The sequence below is a fragment of the Microcebus murinus genome, chromosome 29 (assembly GCF_040939455.1).
Source record: "Microcebus murinus isolate Inina chromosome 29, M.murinus_Inina_mat1.0, whole genome shotgun sequence".
Lineage (NCBI taxonomy): Eukaryota > Metazoa > Chordata > Mammalia > Primates > Cheirogaleidae > Microcebus > Microcebus murinus.
In genome coordinates, this window is record NC_134132.1 from 128,248 (window position 1) to 152,390 (window position 24,143).

Genomic DNA, 24,143 nt, shown 5'->3' on the forward strand with positions numbered 1-24,143 from the left:
TCAAGAGGCAGAGAGACGGGTTTGAGACAGCTTCTCCCACTCTCCCAGAAAGACATCTGTCATATTAAAAATTCCCTTTTTCCTTGACAGTCCTCATGTCAATAATTAAATCTTTGTGTGACAAGCAACTAGACTGAGACAGAAACCCCCTTATGGTTGCAACAACAAAAGTTACTATCCTAGCCTAGAGGGCTCACAAGATCTAGTCCTTTGTGGCCTTATATCTCTTTTTTTTTTTTTTTTTTTTGAGACACAGTCTCACTTTGTTGCCTAGGCTAGAGTGAGTGCCGTGGCATCAGCCTAGCTCACAGCAACCTCAAACTCCTGGGCTCAAGCGATCTTCCTGCCTCAGCCTCCCGAGTAGTTGGGACTACAGGCATGTGCCACCATGCCCAGCTAATTTTATATATATATATATATATATATATATTAGTTGGCCAATTAGGTCTCGCTCTTGTTCAGGCTGGTTTTGAACTCCTGACCTTCAGCAATCCGCCCACCTCAGCCTCCCTGAGTGCTAGGATTACAGGCATGAGCCACCGCACCCGCCCTATATCTCTGTACTATTCAGCCAAACATGTTTTTTTGCTGTTACCCAACATGTTTTTCCTTTTCCAGCCTCCACACTTTCACTTGTGAACTAAAATAAATTTTTTTTTTTTTTTTGAGACAGAGTCTCGCTTTGTTGCCCAGGCTGGAGTGAGTGCCGTGGCGTCAGCCTAGCTCACAGCAACCTCAAACTCCTGGGCTCGAGTGATCCTTCTGCCTCAGCCTCCCAGGTAGCTGGGACTACAGGCATGCGCCACCATGCCCGGCTAATTTTTTATATATATATCAGTTGGCCAATTAATTTCTTTCTATTTATAGTAGAGACGGGGTCTCGCTCTTGCTCAGGCTGGTTTTGAACTCCTGACCTTGAGCAATCCGCCCGCCTCGGCCTCCCAAGAGCTAGGATTACAGGCGTGAGCCACAGCGCCCGGCCTAAAATAAAATTTTAAGGGTCACCCCCACCCCCTCACCGGCTGACTGAATGGACTCCCTCATGGCCAAAGGAATATCTTAAAACTAAATTGTCTGCCAGGAGGAAGGAGGTCAGACAGGCCTCATCATGCCCCCCTCACTTCTTGCAGACATCCTTTGTAGCCCATTAACAGGCCTAAGGGCATGCCAGACACACCTGCAGGTCCTCAATTTACACAACAAATCTGTGTCCAGTGGCTTATCTCTGAAAACAGCTCCTTATGTTAAAACATCCCAAGCCTTTAGATGAAGCTTCATGTCTTTAACCAATGATAAGCCAAAGAATCTTTAAACCCACCTATAACCTGTAATCCCCCCTCCCTTCGAGATGTCCCACCTTTTTGGGCCAAGCCAATGTATGCCTCCCACATATTGATTTAGGACTTTACCTATAACCCCTGTCTCCCTGAAATGTATAAAACTAAACTGTAACCCAGCCACATCGAGTCCACCTGCTCAAAGCTTCTTGGGAGTGGCTCTGGATCATGGTCCTCAAATATGGCTCAGAATAAACCTCTTTAAAATTATTTTGCCGAGTTTGGCTTTTTTATGTTGACACACTCAAGCTCCATGACACACTCAAGCTACACCCCTAGTGTAGTCAGGCTGCCTGCGTTTTGTCACTAAGCCTGCACCGGTGTTAGAACAGGCTAAGCATGAATAAATAGCATCAAAGCTTCCCCTTAAACACCAGGGAATTTTTATTTCCCTTCCTCAAAACAATCTAGGAAGTCTCCAGAGTCCAGTGTGCTAGGTTCCTTCTACCTTGTTGCTCTGCTATCTTTCACATACAGTTTCCGGCTTATAAAATCATGACTGCGCCAGAACAGCACACAGTAGGCACAAACAAATGACAGAAACCTGGGCTGAGGCGAAGGAAAGGATTTCCACATCCCAAGTAAGTCGTATTAATGAAAGCGCTCTCCACTTTCGCCCTCGTATCGGGTTAGCAGTTCTGCCCGAGCTCCACCAGATGGCAGCAGTAACCACGCAGCGTGCGGTCGGCGGGCCTCCAACGCAGCCGCCGAGCTCGGGCGCCTGAACTACGAGTCCCAGCGCGCCCTGCTAGGCGCCTGACTTCTGCACAAAGGTCTCCAGTTTGGAGGATCCTGAGGACGCCATCCCCTCGCTGCTTTAAAGTAAGATTTCCTAATCGTTTATAAGTGAAAGTTTGGACTGGAGAGAGGGGGAGGCTTAATTTTTAGATGTTGCTTTGTTATGAAGTTTGCCCATTTCCGGATTAATCTTAGTAGTTAGATCAGGATAAACTTGGGTTTTTAACGAGTTCGAAACTCTGGCATATTTGTAAGTTTTTTTATAAGTCCGGGTTTCCTTATCGACTGCCTCGTTTTACCATTTTAAGTCGCTTGCACTCATTTTTTCCAAAAATATTCGTTTTAGTTTGAGAATGCAGTTTATCTGATGTTAAGGCTTTGGCCCTAAAATCTGGTCCCAGAAAGACAGAGACCAGCTGAGGGTTCAGAGTGAGCAGACAGGTTGCTCTGCGCCTCAGCAGTTGCTCGGAAGGCGCGTCTTCGGGGGTCGGATTCCTGCCCAACCGGCCACAGGCCTCGGGCTCCGCCGCGGGACGGTGTTGCAGAATGGCGGCTTTTAACGCGGCGTGTTTGGGGTTAGGGGACGGGAAAGATGATTGGAGTCTTTCTCTGAAGTACATTTTTAATTTCTCTCAACTCTTTTTATGTTTACAGTGAAATTTTATCTCTCTTGTAAGAAGGAACAAAACCAACACTAAAATCTCATTGCCTCAGAGTAGGTGAGGCTGCGCAAAAGCCCGGCGTCTCCTCCGCCGAACCAGGGCGCACACGAGCGGGGAGCTCCGCCTGCGAGCTGCGAGCTGCCCGGAGCCCGTTCTCACGCCGTGGTCGCGATGCGCGGCAGAGTAGACATGCCGGCGCTCCTGAGGGGAATGGTGGTGTGAGAGAGCGGGAGGCGACCCGGCTGGGCTGTGAGGCCGTGAGGCCGCCTGGCGGGCGCGCCGGCTGGGGAGGACGCGCAGGGAGCGGGAGCGCGCCGGCGCCCCTGCCGCGGAGGCGCGCGCGGCGCAGCCCGGGGGTCGCGGGAGCGCGGCGCTGGCGCGCATGCGCGCTCGGTGCGGGCGCGGGGACCTCGGGGCTGGGATCCTGTGACGCTCTTTGCATAATTTCTTCAGTCCCCGCGGCGTGTAGGAGTAACCGGCCCTTCAGTATGTGGAGCTTGGGCCAAAGCGTGCAGGCTTAAAAGAAAAGAAAAGAAAAAAGGAAGAAAAAAGAAAGACAAGGGGCGGCGAAGGTCGGGGCGCAGTGGCTCCCACCTGTGATTCCAGCGCTTTGGGAGGCCGAGGTGGGAGGCGCCCTGAACCCGAGGGTTTGAGGCTGCAGTGAGGACCCCCCGGCACTCCAGCTTGGGCGACAGTGCGAGACCCTGTCTCAAAAAACAAAACAAAACAAACAACAGAAAACAAAAAAATCCAAACCAAACAAAAAATCTTTTAGCCCTTATACCTCACATCCTCAGACTGCTAAATAAAATAAAGCCGTAGAGAATGGGGATAAATTTCAAAAGAAAGGGTAAGGTACCATGAGCGCCCAGACAAGGTAGCCTCCTGTGCTTCATCCGGCCCGCTATGCGGGTAATGCTGCGAGCTGGCTCCCGCATCACTCTCCCAATCACCCCGCTTTCTCGTGTCGGGCCGGCCTCGCCTCACTTGCTGCTGCAGCGCCCAGGTGGCGCAGAGGTGCGCGGTGACAGGGAGGTAAGACTTTCTGGGGAGGGCTGCTTCCTTTTTGAAAAGAAACGTGAGCCCTCTGAAAGGCTCTCTCTCTGAAAGGCTTTTGGCTTTTGCCTCCCTTTCTTGTGTAGGATACAGATAAGATGCATTGGGACAGAGCAGGCACCTTGCAGGCTGGGGCAAGGTCAGAGGCACACATCAAGGACAGAGTTGAGCAAGAGAAGGACCCCGTTCCCCTGAAGACAGCCTCATTTGATGTCATTTTACTCTTTCCGGCCCCAGCCGCCTCACTAGCCATCCCTCTCACCCTGTGATCTACAATTTAGGTGTTGACCGATTGTCTTATGCACATCAGATTTGCCCTATGTCACGAGTTTCTCAATCTCCTTCTTTTGGAAAGTACTGATTATGTTTTATTAAAGTGTTATTACTGCATGTCTAAACTTTAAAAGAGGATCAGCAGCATTGTTCACACAGCAAAAAAGTGAGGAAGTCTAAGTTTAGTTCTGGCTGTGTCATTGACAGGCTTTATGAACGCGGGCAGGTCCAAGAAGTTTCCTCAACTGTAAAACAAGGGTATTGGACATGATCTGATTTCCATCCCTTTTGTTCAGTCAATCGCTGAAGCCATCTATGAAATCTTTTCAAGGAACAAGAAGAGCCATAAGGGATTGATAGTGCAAACCTCAACAAAAGTTTCCAAAAGGTTAATTCAGACACACCCTTGAGTAGTAAGGACTCCTGCAATGCCATAGCGATGTTTGTGGGGGCGGTGGTGGTCACAGTGAGCACTTTCTCAGCCTCAGAGGCTGTCCTCTCCGGGCACCGAAAAGCAAAAGGTGAGCTGAAGTCCAATGCCTGTTGTGCTAGTCACCACTTCAGTGTTTCTGATACTCAGTGCTAGGTATCTAGAGTAATCATCCTTGGAGAATTCAGATGGTGGGACCACTTGCACTGAGGTCTGTCGTCAAGCTCTTAAAGGAGCACATTGAGCCATTCATTCCAAGTGTTACTGCTTGCACAGGACTATGTGTGACAGTGTGACCCATTAACGTCACGTGTCTTTAGATTAAACTGCAGGTTCCACCATGGGTCGACTTGATGGGAAAGTCATTGTCCTGACAGCTGCTGCTCAGGGCATCGGGCGAGCAGCTGCCTTAGTAAGTTATCCTCTTTGTCGTTTGCACATTAGCTTTTTTTTTTTACCTTAGGGTAATAGTCATCCAAAATGTAGTTTTGCATATTTCTCAAATTCCCAAAGCAATACTTTTATATACAATGCCTTGCCCATAGTAGTCAGCTTTTGAGATGATTCCTACTGTAGCCTTAAGGATGCAAGAATAATGAAGCAAATCTCAATGCTGGGTAGGTGTTTATAGGTATCTGCTACCAAGCTGAGCAAAAAAAAAAGCTCAGGATTTCAGTCCTTTTAAACACAGTTCTTCATCTAAAGCAAAAGAAATAAGCTTTGGAAAAGTTTGATTTTGAAACCCCTCTGTGCACATTAGCTTTTGAGGTATTAAATTATGTGGGTTTATGCCATGGTTATTTAATTCTATTCTACTTTTTTTCTGTTTTTACTTTTTGCCTTAAGTTACAAAATAAAGAATTAAGTCACTACTCCTGACCCCAGGCAGATGAAGGAATGAATACCTCACATGTTTATTATGTGACATCAATAATAACCTTTGACTCTGAGAAACTTATTTTTCTGCCTCAGTTTCTCTGCATCATTATGAGTTTACTGTAGGGGCCTTACAGGGTGCATCGTGTTCTGATATCACGTCAGTTGAGAAATACCGGTAGGACGCAAGAGTTATGAGATGGTCAGGCTACCTTGGTCTCCAGGTTTATATCAACTTTTCCCACATATACTTCCTACCTGAGCTCATGCTGCACCTTAAGTATAATAGAAAGGTACAGTTTGACATTTATGAAAGCACTAGTATGCTCTTAGGAGGAAAAGTATTGAAATAACCCATTTTTCTCTTATTTGGAGTTTAGTACCTGCTCAGAAATGCATATAGTCTTTCATCACAGAATAGCAGTATTTTGAGAGGTGTTGAAAACAGAATTATGGCTTTTAAAAAACACAATTTTGTTTGATATTACTTAAAGGGCAAAATCAGATGATAAGCACAATGTATGCCATGTTGTTCTAATCAATGATAAAAAGAAATAAAAATAGTAACAATGGGACAGGAATGACACTAGCTGGTTTGGAACAACAATGGAAATAAGATAAAGGGGAAAAGGGCCAAATGACTTTCTATTCATGAGAGCAGTTTAATCAAGTAAACAAAGGATTTATTTATACTTTGTATCTGCCAGGCTTTTGCAAGAGAAGGTGCCAAAGTCATAGCCACAGATATCAATGAGTCCAAACTTCAGGAACTGGAAAAGTACCTGGGTAAGCAACTTAGCAACTTGAACTTGGGATTCAGAACCTGCAAGGTATTATAAAGCAATGATACTCACATATTGAAAGAAACATCCTTAGCTACTTAGCTCCGCTGGCCTTCTTTTTATATTCTGCCTCTCTGATATCAAATTTATATTCTGTGAACCTACACACAAAAATCTAATGAATTTAAATGTATAAAAAAATTTGAAGATGTATACTTAAATTTTTTTATTTAGCCAACATGTTGAGGGATTCAGTTCCTAGTTACAAAGTTACATGTGAAAATTTAACAATTGTTTTGTTAACTTTTGGTAATAACTTTTCACTTCTGTTCCTTCCTCCTCCAGTCCAATAGTAATATGATGTGAGCCGCTTGTGTAATTTTAAGTGTTCTAGTAGCCACATTAAAAAAGTGAAAAACAAGGTAAAATTAGTTTTAATAATATACTTTGTTTAGTCTATCTAAAATATATCATTTCAACATGTACTCAATATAAATAATTATTAATAGAATATCTTATATTCTTTTTATACTAATCTTTATGTAAACTATTAGAACTTTATTATAAGCTTCCATCATTAATTTTCTCTTCTTTTCAGCTATATTGAGTTATTTATTGCATATATATTGCATATATTCAAGGTATACAACATGATGTTTTGATATACATTGTGAAATGGTTTTCACAGTCAAGCTAATTAACACATCCATCACTTCATATAGTTGTGTATGTGTATGCTGAAAATACTTATTAACATCTACTACTCTCTTAGCAAATTTCAAGTATATAATACATTATTATTAACTACAGTCAATATGCTATAGTTAATAGTAATAATTTAGTAACTAGTACAGCTGTACATAAGGTCTTCAGAACTTACTCATCTTATAACTGCAAGATTGTACCTTTGACCAATATCTCAAGGTTTTCATACTAAATCTTTCAAATCCATGTATATTTATCCTTATAGCACATTTCAGTTCAGACTAGCTGTATTTCAAGTGTTTGATAGCCACAGGTGTTTAGTAGCTACACATTGGAGACAGTTCAGCCCTAAAATCACACATATTGAGAAACCCTGAAATTACCCAAATTATTTAGGTGTGCACCACCACTTTCTGTACCACACTGACCCTAACTTCAACATCAAAGGACTTCAATTACAATTACCCTGAAAGAAATCAAAACAGAGAACCCATTTGGAAGATCACTGTTCCAGCCAAATAGAACAGGTTACATAATCAAGCACAACTTCGTCCCTTGAATTAGTTAGCTGCATTAGAATATGTTAAATTCTAATTCCAACAAGTCAAAGTAAAGCTGTTGTACTGGGAAAGCTCAAAGGTAAAGAGGTGTTTCTGAAACAAAATTTCAGTCTTCCCTTTCTTTGTTTGTTAATCTTTTCTTTCTATATCCAAAAAGTAAATAAACCATATATATATTTTTCATATATATATATATGTATATATATATATATATATATTTTTTTTTTTTAGTTTATTTTTTTTGAGACAGAGTCTTGCTTTGTTGCCCAGGTTAGAGTGAGTGTTGTGGCGTCAGTCTAGCTCACAGCAACCTCAAACTCCTGGGCTCAAGTGATCCTACTGTCTCAGCCTCTCGAGTAGCTGGGACTACAGGCATGCACCACCATGCCCAGCTAATTGTTTCTATATATATTAGTTGGCCAATTAATTTCTTTCTATTTATAGTAGAGATGGGGTCTCACTCTTGCTCAGGCTGGTTTCGAACTCCTGACCTCGAGTAATCTTCCCGCCTCAGCCTCCCAGAGTGCTAGGATTACAGGCATGAGCCACTGTGCCCGGCCTATATATATATATATTTTTTAAAGCCAGTCAAATTTAGTAGTTGGGGGTTGAATACCAACTTTAGTGACACTAATGTAAACCACATATTTTTTAAAAATGCTGCTTTTACTAAAGAATGTTCAAGGTTTTTTAGTAATCAGTACAGTGTGAATTTCTCATCTTATGTCTAGTCTGCAAGTGTCTCATCCTTTGTTCCTCATTTCTTCTTACAATTTAAATTTAGTTCAGAAATACATGCTGATACCTTTGACTAACAGAGTCATTTCTAATAAATAATGGAAATGACATAAAGGTGAAGCTCCCACAGGCCCTGGCCTCCCCCACCCCTCAGACAAAATTCAGATGACTTTACAGGTACTGGCGATTCCGTCTGTGGGAGAGAGCGTAGGCTAACATGGGCCCACTCGCAGTTACCACTGCTGGCTTGCTGAGAACTATCTGTAGATAGTCACACTTCTCTGTAAAGTCATTGCTCAGAAAAGCCCCTTGTTCCTCAACTTACAAAATGGACACAAAAGGAGGAAGAGGGATGGTGTGTTATTGGGGGGTCAGGATGGGGCTTTGTTTATAATGAGATTCTGCAGATTCTTACAACCCTAGTAATTAGGTCAGCAGTCCTATGAAGCCTAACTGGATAGATGTTACAGTCTTCACATTTCATACTTCAAAACAGCCAATCTTCAAAGCTACACATTTTTTATGCTTATGGGTAAACAGTGTCTTCTGTTTTATTTTTCAGGTATTCAGATTCGGGTCCTTGATGTCACAAAAAAGAAACAAATTGACGAGTTTGCCAATGAAGTTGACAGACTTGATGTTCTCTTTAATGTTGCTGGGTAATTTGTAACTTTTTAATTTTACTTTCCTTATAGAAAGTTTTCTATGACTTTTATTAAAAGAATTTTGATAATATGGCAAAATTATTCACTGTGACCCATGATATATTCCTTGAGAAACATGGCTAGAATTCAGACAACATTTTTATCACACGTAAGATTCAGCAAGTAAGACAGCTCTCTAGAATTTGAAATGATTTGGGGCAGTTGAGGTCTACTCAAGACAACTGGTACTGACACAAAACTTTATCATGTGTCACAATGTATGGAAATTAAGCGATAATTTCTGATTATCTATTTTATAAATAATCTCTCCATTCTCATATAAGAATACACCCAGAGACATAAAAAAAATAGTTAACAAAGTTAGTTTCTGAGCAACTATTAAATTTCCAGCAGGGTAGGGGATATAGAAATGTAGTACGTGGTGCCCGCTGTCAGGAAACTGACATTGTGGTTGAACTGGAAGGATGTGGTGCATGGGAAGCACAGTCAACAATATTTTCTAAATAATTATATAATTACTTTAGTCCAGAGGACCAAATCCATAGGGTTCAGTGTATAGGAAACTTCCTTCAGGAAGTGTGACTTGAAAGAATGAAGGTCATTTTAAGGGTTTGTTTTGTTCAGCCTTCACACCTCTTATATAACACACTCACATCTCTAGGTGTGTTAGAACTACATAGTAGCAATTTTTCTTCACTGCTCTGAGATGTTCACACTTGTTTTCCCTGCAATTTTGATTTCCCTTCTGAATGCTAACGCTATGCCATTCTAGGGCACTGTTGCTCTCAAAATAGAAGTCAAATAAGGCAGTTGTCCTGTCCTTATTTATTTGTATGTTTTTAAGGGCATTGATGTTTCCACCGCAGTTGATATAGAGCTTATTATGTTTAATGACCCCAAATTCTTGCCTTCTTGTCAAAGAAGGATGTTGTTTTCAGATGACATATTCTAGCTTAAGTTGTTGGGATTCTTACTAACCTAATGTACTAACTAAGTAATACTGTGTTTGAATTGTTTAAAGTCTTGATAAACCAGCAATGGATTAAATCAATAAATGGCAATAGAAATAATCAGCAAATGGAAATTTTTTTTTTTTTTTTTGAGACAGAGTCTCGCTTTGTTGCCTAGGCTAGAGTGAGTGCCGTGGCGTCAGCCTCGCTCACAGCAACCTCAAACTCCTGGGCTCAAGCAATCCTTCTGCCTCAGCCACCAGAGTAGCTGGGACTACAGGCATGCGCCACCATGCCCAGCTAATTTTTTTTTTATATATATATATTAGTTGGCCAATTAATTTCTTTCTATTTATAGTAGAGATGGGGTCTCGCTCTTGCTCAGGCTGGTTTTGAACTCCTGACCTCGAGCAATCCGCCCACCTCGGCCTCCCAGAGAGCTAGGATTACAGGCATGAGCCACCGCGCCCGGCCAGCAAATGGAAATTTTTAACGGCAATTTTCCCCCAACTGTTTAATCGCATTTCCAGTTTTGTCCATCATGGAACTGTCCTGGACTGTGAAGAGAAAGACTGGGACTTCTCGATGAATCTCAACGTCCGCAGCATGTACCTGATGATCAAGGCATTCCTTCCTAAGGTGGGACGACCACCACCGCTAGGATGAGCACTACATTAGGGCTGCCTCCATACTGGGCACCCAGAAAGGGTCCCCACAGGTGCTAATGTAATCACTAACATGCATTGAACATTTATATCAAGGCATTTGACATAAACTAATTCACTTAACCTTCCAGTTCATCCATTTGAGAAATATATATATATATATATACAATTTTTTTTTTGAGACAGAGTCTCACTTTGTTGCCTGGGCTGGAGTGCAGTGGCATCATCATAGCTCACTGAAGCCTCAGCTTCCTGGCTCATGGGATCCTCCTGTCTCAGCCTTCTGAGTAGCTGGAACTACAGGCACCTGCCACCATACCCAGCTAATTTTTCTTATTTTTTTGTAGACATGGAGTTCGTTATGTTACTGAGGCTGGGCTGGAACTCCTGGGCTCAAGTGATCCTTCTGCCTTGACCCTCAAAGTGCTGGGATTAATTCTGGGAATATTTATTAAGTACTTTCTACATGCCAGGCTCCATTTGAGGCAAAGAAGATACATTAGTGAACTAAACAAAGTCCCTTTTATGAGGGAGGTCCCCTTATTGGGAGTGAGAGAGGATAATAAGTAATAAAAAAGACATATAATATATGGGGTGGTTATAAGTACTATGAAGAAAAAGAGGCCGGGCGCGGTGACTCACTCCTGTAATCCTAGCTCTCTGGGAGGCTGAGGCAGGAGGATCACTCAAGGTCAGGAGTTCAAAACCAGCCTGAGCAAGAGCCAGACACCATCTCTACTAAAAATAGAAACAAATTTAATTGGCCAACTAAAAATATATATAAAAAAAAATTAGCCGGGCATGGTGGCGCATGCCTGTAGTCCCTGCTACTTGGGAGGCTGAGGCAGGAGGATCTCTTGAGCCCAGGAGTTTGAGGTTGTTGTGAGCTAGGCTGATGCCATGGCACTCTAGCTAGGGCAACAGTGACACTTTTTTTGAGACCCAGTGTCTCAAAAAAAAAAAAAGAAAAAGAAACTGGGATATCAGTGAGCCTTCCAGGGTCTTGCAGGAGGAGGTGAAATTTTCATAGCGATTCCAGTGAAGTGAGGGAGCTGATCATTCAGGAATCTGGGGAGAGGGTTCCAGGCAAAGGGACCAGCGAGGAAACATGTGGGACTGGAATGATCCTATGAGGTAGGTACTGTTTTATCACCCACGATACAGAAGATGGAACCGAGAGGTTACATAACTTGCCCAAGGTCACACAACTAGCTAGCGGTTAGATTCAAAGCCTGGAAGTTCAGCCCCTTCGCCCATCTCAGTGTCTAGGCACGCACTCCCTACGTGGGCACATCTCAGTGTCTAGGCACACACTCCCTACGTGGCCACATCTCAGTGTCTAGGCACACACTCCCTACCCGGGCACATCTCAGTGTCTAGGCACAAACTCCCTACCTGGGCACATCTCAGTGTCTAGGCACACACTCCCTACCCGGGCACATCTCAGTGTCTGGGTACACACTCCCTACCTGGGCACATCTCTGTGTCTAGGCACACACTCCCTACCCGGGCACATCTCAGTGTCTAGGCACACACTCCCTACCTGGGCACATCTCAGTGTCTAGGCACACACTCCCTACCCGGGCACATCTCAGTGTCTAGGCACACACTCCCTACGTGGGCACATCTCAGTGTCTAGGCACACACTCCCTACCTGGGCACATCTCAGTGTCTAGGTACGCACTCCCTACGTGGGCACATCTCAGTGTCTAGGCACACACTCCCTACGTGGCCACATCTCAGTGTCTAGGCACACACTCCCTACCCGGGCACATCTCAGTGTCTAGGCACAAACTCCCTACCTGGGCACATCTCAGTGTCTAGGCACAGACTCCCTACCCGGGCACATCTCAGTGTCTGGGTACACACTCCCTACCTGGGCACATCTCTGTGTCTAGGCACACACTCCCTACCCGGGCACATCTCAGTGTCTAGGCACACACTCCCTACCTGGGCACATCTCAGTGTCTAGGCACACACTCCCTACCCGGGCACATCTCAGTGTCTAGGCACACACTCCCTACGTGGGCACATCTCAGTGTCTAGGCACACACTCCCTACCTGGGCACATCTCAGTGTCTAGGCACACACTCCCTACGTGGGCACATCTCAGTGTCTAGGCACACACTCCCTACCCGGGCACATCTCAGTGTCTAGGCACACACTCCCTACGTGGGCACATCTCAGTGTCTAGGCACACACTCCCTACCTGGGCACATCTCAGTGTCTAGGCACACACTCCCTACCTGGGCACATCTCAGTGTCTAGGCACACACTCCCTACGTGGCCACATCTCAGTGTCTAGGCACACACTCCCTACCTGGGCACATCTCAGTGTCTGGGTACACACTCCCTACCTGGGCACATCTCAGTGTCTAGGCACACACTCCCTACCTGGGCACATCTCAGTGTCTAGGCACACACTCCCTACCTGGGCACATCTCAGTGTCTAGGCACACACTCCCTACGTGGCCACATCTCAGTGTCTAGGCACACACTCCCTACCTGGGCACATCTCAGTCTCTAGGCACACACTCCCTACGTGGCCACATCTCAGTGTCTAGGCACACACTCTCTACCCGGGCACATCTCAGTGTCTAGGCACACACTCCCTACGTGGGCACATCTCAGTGTCTAGGCACACACTCCCTACGTGGCCACATCTCAGTGTCTAGGCACACACTCCCTACCTGGGCACATCTCAGTGTCTGGGCACACACTCCCTACCTGGGCACATCTCAGTGTCTGGGCACACACTCCCTACGTGGCCACATCTCAGTGTCTAGGCACACACTCCCTACCTGGGCACATCTCAGTGTCTGGGCACACACTCCCTACGTGGCCACATCTCAGTGTCTGGGCACACACTCCCTACGTGGGCACATCTCAGTGTCTAGGCACACACTCCCTACGTGGGCACATCTCAGTGTCTGGGCACACACTCCCTACGTGGGCACATCTCAGTGTCTAGGCACACACTCTCTACCCGGGCACATCTCAGTGTCTAGGCACACACTCCCTACCTGGGCACATCTCAGTGTCTAGGCACACACTCCCTACGTGGCCACATCTCAGTGTCTAGGCACACACTCTCTACCCGGGCACATCTCAGTGTCTAGGCACACACTCCCTACCTGGGCACATCTCAGTGTCTAGGCACACACTCCCTACGTGGCCACATCTCAGTGTCTGGGCACACACTCCCTACGTGGGCACATCTCAGTGTCTGGGCACACACTCCCTACCTGGGCACATCTCTGTGTCTAGGCACACACTCCCTACCCGGGCACATCTCAGTGTCTAGGCACACACTCCCTACCTGGGCACATCTCAGTGTCTAGGCACACACTCCCTACCCGGGCACATCTCAGTGTCTAGGCACACACTCCCTACGTGGGCACATCTCAGTGTCTAGGCACACACTCCCTACCTGGGCACATCTCAGTGTCTAGGCACGCACTCCCTACGTGGCCACATCTCAGTGTCTAGGCACACACTCCCTACCTGGGCACATCTCAGTGTCTGGGTACACACTCCCTACCTGGGCACATCTCAGTGTCTAGGCACACACTCCCTACCTGGGCACATCTCAGTGTCTAGGCACACACTCCCTACCTGGGCACATCTCAGTGTCTAGGCACACACTCCCTACGTGGCCACATCTCAGTGTCTAGGCACACACTCCCTACCTGGGCACATCTCAGTCTCTAGGCACACACTCCCTACGTGGCCACATCTCAGTGTCTAGGCACACACTCCCTACGTGGGCACATCTCAGTGTCTAGGCACACACTCCCTACGTGGGCACATCTCAGTGTCTAGGCACACACTCCCTACGTGGCCACATCTCAGTGTCTAGGCACACACTCCCTACCTGGGCACATCTCAGTGTCTGGGCACACACTCCCTACCTGGGCACATCTCAGTGTCTAGGCACACACTCCCTACGTGGCCACATCTCAGTGTCTAGGCACACACTCCCTACCTGGGCACATCTCAGTGTCTAGGCACACACTCCCTACGTGGCCACATCTCAGTGTCTGGGCACACACTCCCTACGTGGGCACATCTCAGTGTCTAGGCACACACTCCCTACGTGGGCACATCTCAGTGTCTAGGCACACACTCCCTACGTGGGCACATCTCAGTGTCTAGGCACACACTCTCTACCCGGGCACATCTCAGTGTCTAGGCACACACTCCCTACGTGGGCACATCTCAGTGTCTAGGCACACACTCCCTACGTGGGCACATCTCAGTGTCTAGGCACACACTCCCTACGTGGGCACATCTCAGTGTCTGGGCACACACTCCCTACCTGGGCACATCTCAGTGTCTAGGCACACACTCCCTACGTGGCCACATCTCAGTGTCTGGGTACACACTCCCTACCTGGGCACATCTCAGTGTCTAGGCACACACTCCCTACCTGGGCACATCTCAGTGTCTAGGCACACACTCCCTACGTGGACACATCTCAGTGTCTAGGCACACACTCTCTACCCGGGCACATCTCAGTGTCTAGGCACACACTCCCTACGTGGGCACATCTCAGTGTCTAGGCACACACTCCCTACCTGGGCACATCTCAGTGTCTAGGCACACACTCTCTACCTGGGCACATCTCAGTGTCTAGGCACACACTCCCTACCTGGGCACATCTCAGTGTCTGGGCACACACTCCCTACGTGGGCACATCTCAGTGTCTAGGCACACACTCTCTACCTGGGCACATCTCAGTGTCTAGGCACACACTCTCTACCTGGGCACATCTCAGTGTCTGGGCACACACTCCCTACGTGGGCACATCTCAGTGTCTAGGCACACACTCTCTACCTGGGCACATCTCAGTGTCTGGGCACACACTCCCTACCTGGGCACATCTCAGTGTCTAGGCACACACTCCCTACCTGGGCACATCTCAGTGTCTAGGCACACACTTCCTACCTGGGCACACCCCCCTGCCTTTCTCTGTCCTGAAGCTTCTCCATTTTATCCTGTTTTTAGCTGACCCACAAAAGTCCTGGCCCTCTGAATTTCACCTTGGAAAATCTACCACCTGTGTACACATGCCACCAATTCCTAGCAATGTTTGGTGAGGTCTTGTGACTTCACTGTTAAGAGTGCTTAACTGGATATAATATTAATAGCTAATAAGATACCTGTTTGAAAGAGGTAGCGTTTTTAGCCTTAAAGTGGATTTTTTTGTATTTGTTTTGTTTTGGCAGATGCTTGCTCAGAAATCTGGCAACATTATCAACATGTCCTCTGTGGCCTCCAGTGTCAAAGGTAGGTCCGCGTCCCTTCGAGGACCACGATGCTTTTGCACACACACCAGAAGAGCCGTGGCTTTGGGAACAGGTGTAGCAGAGTTCATTAAATCCACACAGAATTTCAAAACTACCTTTTAAAAAATTAGTGTTAAGTTCCTTGGCCATTAAACCTTTCATTTTAAATGTGAGCCAGTAATAAAATTAAATAAAATTTGGGGATTATTTTTGCCTTCTCTAATGCCTTCTAGTGTATATGAAAATGAACATTGAACTAGAGAAGTAAACATTTGTCAGGTAATTAGTTAAAAATAACATATTGTGCACCCACCACATGCCTCTACCCCCAAAAGAATTCACAGTCCAGAAGGGGGAGCAAAGCAGGCAAACATCTTCTTCTGATAACATCGTAACTTAGGTTTGTCTAACGAAGAGCTGTCTCCACAGGGGAAGTCCCTCTGCCTGTGGGTTTCTGGAACGCTTCACTAAGACAATTGATCTGGGCCATGAGTGAGAAATAAAGTTGAAAAACCAGGATAGCAGTGTGAAGTGTAGATAATGTCACAGTCTAGCATAGATGGATTTGTGAGTTTAAAATGAAATAGCTACTGCTGAGATAACAGTCCTTCTCATTGCAAGATTATACACATTAAGCATGTGTAAGAAAGGAGTGTAAAGAAGTGCCTAGGCCTCTTGTTTTATTCGTTTTTTTGAGACAGAGTCTCAAAAGGCTAGAGTGCCGTGGCAGCCTAGCTCACAGCAACCTCAAACTCCTGGGCTCAAGTGATCCTTCTGTCTCAGCCTCCCGAGTAGCTGGGACTACAGGCATGTGCCACCATGCTGGCTAATTTTTTCTATATATAATTTTAGTTGGCTAATTAATTTCTTTCTATTTATAGTAGAGACGGGGTCTCGCTCTTGCTCATGCTGGTTTCGAACTCCTGACCTCGAGTAATCTTCCCGCCTCAGCCTCCCAGAGTGCTAGGATTACAGGCGTGAGCCACCTCGCCCAGCCCGTTTTGTTTTGTTCTTAATTCTTACTTTATTTTAGAGTCTGCCAAGGGATTATACCATCTGAGGATGAAAAACTAAGACTACTGATATTAACTAAATACAAGCATTTCAACACCCAACTCTCAATTAAGTTATGCCTGTATTGATACTATTTTCCCAGATTCCAGAACTGGCCCTATTAAAGGAGAAAACCTGATATCAATTTTTTTAAAAGGGGAGAAAATTGGGAGGCAGCATGAAATGGCTACTTATTTGTGTTAACTTTCCAAAGGACACTATGTTTTTGATTCCTTCAATGTCGAACCTTGCCTTCCTGCTCACAGGAGTTGTGAACAGATGTGTGTACAGCACAACCAAGGCGGCTGTGATCGGCCTCACGAAGTCTGTGGCTGCAGATTTCATCCAGCAGGGGATCAGGTGCAACTGTGTGTGCCCAGGTGGGTGAACCAGTGTCGGGCTATGAACTCATTTCTTCTGACATAAGTGTGAAAGATATCTACATAAGCTTGTTCGCCACATTTTATTATATTTCTGTCACTGGGAAATGTTCAAAAGACAAAGGATCTGGGCTTCTTAAGATGTAACAGTCCAGCTGTAAGTTGGGAAGGAAATCCTAAGTCATTAGAAATGAGCCACAGATGCAAAAGTTTGCTACTCATGTATGTGGGACAATTCAGAATCAAGTAGCTAAGAGACATGATTGGCCAGGGCGTGGTGTTTTGGAAGCAGACCAGGGATGACCTTGTCAGGGGAAAGATGGAGAGTAGACCATGCTCACAGGACAGCAGGGAGAAAGCAAGGGGAGCTTCCCAGAACACAGGAATTTACTGGAGTCATGTTAGCCACCTGGGGTGGCCATAAATAAAAAGGAGACGTAGACCTTCCTTTATGCTTTAAAAAGGGGGTCATCAACTATGGCCTGTGGGCTAAATGTGGGCCACTACTTGTTTTGTAATAAAGTTTTATTGAGACACATTCACACTCAATTTGCTGTGTAGTCCCTAGGACTGTTTTCATGATACCATGGCAGAGTTGAGTAGTTACAGCAGATCAAATGGCTCTGAAAGCCAAAAATATTTGCTATCTGGCTCCTTATCAAAAAAGTATGCTGATTCTTCATATAAAAGAATGAAGAAAAATAGAACTTTCCTTCTGTTCGATACTAACAAAATACGTACCCAGCTTAGAGTTAAATTTAGTAAATAGCATACGTGCCCTGCCCAGAACGTTTAAAACTGAGGAGAGCATAAGTGAAAGCTTAAAGTGCACATTGTTGGTAATATTTTGGACTTTAGGGAGGCTGTTGATGAGGGAAGTGAGGAAAATGTTACTGGAAACTGGATAAAAAGGAATCTTTGTTATGTATGTTTTGGCGAGTTTATCAACACCGTTGCCTGCAGTAATGGGAAGATAGAAATGTTCCTTATGAATTTGGGGATCTAGCTAAGGAAATTTTCACCCAGTTTGAAGTGCTGCCTGCTTATAAAAAAATGTGAGAAGAGGCTGGGCACGGTGGCTTATGCCTATAATCCTAGCACTCTGGGAGGCCGAGGTGGGCGGATTGCTTGAGGTCAGGAGTTCGAAACCAGCCTGAGCAACAGCGAGACCCCACCTCTACTATAAATAGAAAGAAATTAATTGGCCGACTAATATATATAGAAAAAAATTAGCTGGGCATGGTGGTGCATGCCTGTAGTCCCAGCTACTCGGGAGGCTGAGGCAGAAGGATTGCTTGAGCCCAGGAGTTTGAGGTTGCTGTGAGCTAGGCTGATACCACGCCATTTACTCTAGCCTGGGCAACAAAGCAAGACTTTGTCTCAAAAAAAGAAAAGAAAAATGTGAAAAGAGAGAGACAACCTAAGAAAGGGCTCCAAGATGAAGTCAGGATTTCTGATTTTGAAGATTCATAGCCTCTCCAAAAAAATGATGATGCTAAAATTAAGCAATGATTTCTGGCCCGGCGTGGTGGTTCATACCTGTAATCCTAGCACTCTAGGAGGCTGAGGCGGGAGGATTGCCCAAGGTCAGGAGTTCGAAACCATCCTGAGCGAGACCCCGTCTCTACTAAAAATAGAAAGAAATTAATTGACCAACTAAAAATATATATACAAAAAAAAAAATTAGCCTGGCATGGTGGCACATGCCTGAAGTCCCAGCTACTCAGGAGGCCAAGGCAGGAGGATTGCTTGAGCCTAGGAGTTTGAGGTTGCTGTGAGCTAGCCTAATGCCACGGCACTCACTCTAGCCTGGGCAACAAAGTGAGACTCTGTCTCAAAAAAAAAAAGAAATGATATCTGAGTAAAGATCAAATCACTCAGGAGCATGGTCCAAAGATGTAGCTGAGAGTCTGTCTGTATTAATAAAATCATTCAGTCTCAAAAAAAAGGACCTCTAAAGAGAATGTACAGATTATATGACTTAACAAAGAAGTCTGGGGAACTTGCTCTAGAAGAATGAGAACTAAATGGAATTAAAACATTTTTTAACATTGTTCTTATTTTTCTTTTTTTTTTTTTTTTTTTTTTTTTTTTGAGACAGAGTCTCGGTTTGTTGTCCAGGCTAGAGTGAGTGCCGTGGCGTCAGCCTAGCTCACAGCAACCTCAAACTCCTGGGCTCGAGCGATCCTTCTGCCTCAGCCTCCCGAGTAGCTGGGATTACAGGCATGCGCCACCATGCCCGGCTAATTTTTTTTTTATATATATATCAGTTGGCCAATTAATTTCTTTCTATTTATAGTAGAGACGGGGTCTCGCTCTTGCTCAGGCTGGTTTTTTGAACTCCTGACCTTGAGCAATCCGCCTGCCTCGGCCTCCCAAGAGCTAGGATTACAGGCGTGAGCCACCGCGCCCGGCTATTTTTCTTTTTTAAAGTAACATAACTTAAAAAAATTTTTTTAGCAACTTGAAACAGTGGTTAAAAATAGGAATTTGAAATCAATGAAAACAGGCAAGAGGTGATGAGGAAAATTTAGAGGCACAGAAATTACAGAGGATTATGGCAGCCATGGAGTTTTCCCCAAGGGTCTCCACAGTGAACTTGACATCAGAGAATGGTTGTGACACCATTGAGGCAGACTAGACCCTTGTACTGGTAAAGTGCTTGCATGATTTTATCTATACCTCAGGGTTGTTATGAGGATTAGCTGAGATAATACATGTAAAAGTGCTGAAAATCCATAAAGCATCAGATGCTTTATGACATGCAATGCAATGTGACTAAAATGTCTGTCCTTGAGAATGCTGGTGATTCACAAAATCATAGTCTGTGTGCTTCAAAATCATAGCTATATTATTAAAGAAGTTATAAGCCTGTACAATAAGAGGTCAGGCAGACAGAGGTGAAATTATCATTTAAGTCAAGGAGAAGGATTTCACTGATGGTTATAAAGAAAGGAAGTTTAAAGTTTAATCATCAATTTCTTTGATAAATTTAAATAAGTAACTAAGTTGAATGTGTCTCCCTTTGATTTAGGAACAGTGGATACCCCATCTCTGCAAGAAAGAATACAAGCCAGAGGAAATCCTGAAGAGGTATATCTAGCATCTTAAATGTGTTTAAACTTTTTGGTTAAAAAAATGCTCTCTTCCTTACCTATGGTAGACAAATTCCTAGAGACAGAAAGTAGACTGGTGGTTGCCAGGGGTGAGGGGGTAGGGGAAATAGGGAGCTATTGCTTAGTGGGCGCAGAGTTTCAGTCTTGCAAGGTGAAAATAGCTCTGGAAGGGGATGGTGGTGAAGGCGGTGCAGCGATATAATGTACTTAAACACTATTGAACTGTACACTTAAAATGGTTATTATGCTAAATTTTATGTTATGTGTATTTTACCACAATTTTTCAAAGTGAAAAAAAAAATGCCCTCATCTTTAATATCAACTTTCCAATCTGTCACAATGTCTGTGGGTTTTAGTATAACACAAATAGTTTGAGTATCTCGAGTCAAACTATTTTGAGGCACTATAACACTGTTTGATGATTTGTCACGGCAACAAGCCGGTGGTTCCTCTTGCTTTGGACCCCTTGAAGGAGACACAGGTGAGCACATAGGGCAGCTCACATCATTCATGGTTGGTGTGGTCTCCAATCACAGGCGCTAAAGGATTTCATGAAGAGACAAAAGACGGGAAGATTTGCAACTGCAGAAGAAATCGCCATGCTCTGTGTGTATTTGGCTTCTGATGAAGTAAGCACAATTATTCCCCAGGAGTTCATTATCCTCAGTCACGTTTGGCTGCTATTTGCTCATCAAAATAATTTCATTTTAGAGAGTTTATGGCATATATGTGCTTAGGTGCTCCATTTAAAAAACAGGGATAAGTTCTGATTCAATTTGCTCATAGAAAGGCCACTTTGATCTGAGCCACAGACTCCTTCTCACTCAGCTTTCCATGTCACAAAATCTTGTAGCAAACAAAATAGAGAACTGAAAAACTTAAAAGTTCTCAATTTTCCAAGAGACAGTTACTTTACAAATTACCACTGGGGAAACCCTGATTAAATGTAAGTCAAACAAATGAGGCTCCGGGATTGTGAGAGCTTCAGGTGAAATGTGGAGGGGTGGACAGATGTCATTGTGTCCGGTGGACACAGAATTGGCATGTGGTGTTTTTAGTTTTACCAGTGACTTGTTTGGGAGAATTCCACTGGCTCCTTTTTTCCTATTAATTCTTGTTTGTCATCATGTATGGAAATTCCTAATTCCATCTCTTCTACTTTGCATTGTTTAGTAACCAGTTTCTTCCTTACTGGCTATTGTACATTTTTAAGTGGCATACAGCTGAAAGCAAGAACTATGTTTATAAGGAAAAGAGCACAAGAATACAGTTCTCTGTGTTATGTCTTCAGTACTACATAGACAGGGAACTGTAATGTATGAGAAGAGAGAAGGAAAGGGAAGTAAGCAGGTGAGAGTGAGGAGGTATATATTCATCAGTTATCTCCTCTTTATAGTCACTTGGTGCACGCCTGGTGAATGTGACAAATACATAAACAACAGTTGTTAATAGCCAGGGAAATTGCTAGATAGTGACTAATGGAAAAGCACATTAGCCTTTATGATTTCTCTGAATCCATATCTTCAGAAGAGCTCATTTGATTTTGGGGTACTGCTGATAAGCTAAATTACCCTTGTTTAGCCAGAGCTTAGGTTCCCAAATATTTGGAAATGTTCTGGCTTGAAGTGTGCAACAAAAGGATCTTTGGATTTTTAGAGGAAACAAGAAGAGTCCATCTATATAATGAAGAGCTTGTTTTTTAAAGGAACTTGGGGGAATTGGGATTATTTCTTTGGTAAAGTGACTAATAACCCTCTAGTTTACCTACCTATATTATCAGTTTTTGCATATTGAACTTTTAAGTTTCTGTACTCATATTATGATGGCTTTCCTTCCTGCCTCTTCAATTGTTTTAGGTTTTAGATGTATTTAGAACTAAGAACACAAATTTGAGTCTTTATTATCCATTTTCAGTTAAGATATTTTTAAACTTCTACCAAAAGGATCAGCTGTAATTCTTTGACAAATGAAAAATCTGTGGGAGTAAAACAGTACTTATTTTCTTAAATCCTTTAGTAATTTTATACACATTTGGATGTCTGAAACAATATAGAATATTTTTTCATAGCTTAATAGATTATAATTATCATGATTCATGTAAATTTTACAGATTTAGTATGCTTCAGTTCCTAGAATTACCTATACATATTGATCAACTAAATGTATCTTTTTAAAAAATAATATGTTTGGTCATTAACATGACCACTTTATGATGACACACTTATGTTCAAAGTTTAATAATGCCATAAAACTCAACTAGTTTTGAATAGTTCTGCATTTCAAACTGAAAATGTGCTATTTTAGCCTATACTTTTATCCTATTTTGGGGAATGGCTGTACTTCACTGCTCCTTAATTTTGTGTTTCTGAGACCAAACCTAACAGACCCTACTTAGAATGTGACATGTGCTCAGATACCAGCCAGAGGCCATTTAGCTCTGAGTCACAAGAACATGCAGCCATTCTAAATCATCCAAACTTTGATTTGGAATTTGGTAAATTCAGTTTTTAAGTGAGATTTCTTGTTAGCACAAGAGAAAATTGTTTAGTTATCCTAGTTATAGGAAAATTTAGAAATCACAGCCTGTGTCAAACCTGGTTAATTGTTCTGTCTCCTTGTGTTTATCACTGCAGTCTGCCTACGTAACTGGAAACCCTGTCATCATTGATGGAGGTTGGAGCTTATGATTTCAGCAACCCCTTGGTGGGGAGGAAGGCAGGACTTCCTCTCCACAGGGAACCTGGTTATGAATAAAACTCACCAATCATCTCTTTCTTATTAATGATATATTAATGAAAACAAGCCCCTTTTAATGATGTCATTGTTCACAAGAGTCTGATTCTTTAAATATATTTACCTCTTTGTAATCTCTTCTGAAATCATTGTAAGTAAATGAAATAAAAATATTGATCTCATTGCAAGAGAATAGTTTTGAAAATAAATCTCAATTTGTAAGCATCTATCTTAGTGAGTTTGGGCTGCTGTAACAAATTACCATAGACTGGCTGGCTTAAACATCAGACATTTATTTGTCACAGTCTGGAGGCTGGGATATATAAGATCAAGGTGCAGACACAGTACTGGGAAGGGCCCACTTCCTGATTTGCAGATGGTCGTCTTGCTATGTCCTCACAAAGCAAAGCAGAGAGAGAGAAAGCAAGCTCTCATGTATCTTTTTATAAGGGCACTAATCCCATTCATGAGGGCTCCTAATTACCAAAGGTCCTACTTCCTAATACCATCACATTGGGTGTTAGGGTTTCAACATATGAATTTGAGGGTGTAGAGTTGGAATATACAAATATTCAGTCCATAGCAGCATATACAATTAAAATGTGAATATGAAGAAAAAAGTAATTTTTTTTAAGGAAAACGAGTCATTTCTATTTTATTCTGTTTTTCAATAATCAAATATTTTTATACAATTCTGTAGTGTTCTGTATGTGGATCCTAATTTTAAAATTTTACGCCATCAGAAATGAACACCAAAGGTAGGAAGGAGTTTAGCTTCAATGACTTAGTATAAAAGGAGTTTAGATTCAAAACTATATTATTGATCTATTACATAAAATAAAATAATCCAGTGGATTATACTTACTGGATGTCATCCCATAGTTTCTTAGTCTAACTAAATAATCTTTATTAAAATAAGCAAATATTTGACGTGGGCCTAAGAACTAGGTAGTTAAGTAACTGACAACATTGTCGATGTGAGGGATTTTTTGTTTTTTTGGATTAAGTACAGATTTCTTCACCCAATTCCAGGATAAGAGACAAGAGTACATGAAATTTGAAATAGTCTCTGGATAAATAAATATAAATGAATTATATAACAGTTAAGAAACTAATGACATTAAGGAAAATAAAAT

General features: G+C 43.5%; 1 protein-coding gene across 3 annotated transcripts; it reads left to right on the forward strand.

Moving 5' to 3' along the window:
• The first annotated feature begins 2,010 nt into the window (after nt 1-2,010).
• Nucleotides 2,011-23,232, forward strand: LOC105874809 (dehydrogenase/reductase SDR family member 6). 3 transcript variants are annotated; one of them, XM_075998745.1, is made up of 10 exons: nt 2,011-2,159; nt 4,817-4,908; nt 6,080-6,158; nt 8,720-8,816; nt 10,303-10,411; nt 15,666-15,726; nt 17,045-17,158; nt 20,193-20,251; nt 20,811-20,903; nt 22,908-23,232. In XM_075998745.1, the coding sequence occupies exons 2-10, from the start codon at nt 4,837-4,839 to the stop codon at nt 22,959-22,961; spliced, it is 738 nt and encodes a 245-aa protein (XP_075854860.1). In that variant the 5' UTR covers nt 2,011-2,159; nt 4,817-4,836; the 3' UTR covers nt 22,962-23,232. The 3 variants fall into 3 exon arrangements, with proteins under 3 accessions (XP_075854860.1, XP_075854861.1, XP_075854862.1); XM_075998746.1 differs by having other exon boundaries at nt 20,199-20,251; XM_075998747.1 differs by lacking the exon at nt 17,045-17,158.
• The last annotated feature ends 911 nt before the right edge of the window (nt 23,233-24,143 follow it).

Bases quoted from the DNA above. Each gene is read 5' to 3' on its own strand.
- LOC105874809 (XM_075998745.1), top strand. From the start codon at position 4,837: ATGGGTCGACTTGATGGGAAAGTCATTGTCCTGACAGCTGCTGCTCAG. The intron at 4,909-6,079 runs GTAAGTTATCCT...TGTATCTGCCAG, and splicing joins TCGGGCGAGCAGCTGCCTTA to GCTTTTGCAAGAGAAGGTGC. The intron at 10,412-15,665 runs GTGGGACGACCA...TTGTTTTGGCAG, and splicing joins TCAAGGCATTCCTTCCTAAG to ATGCTTGCTCAGAAATCTGG.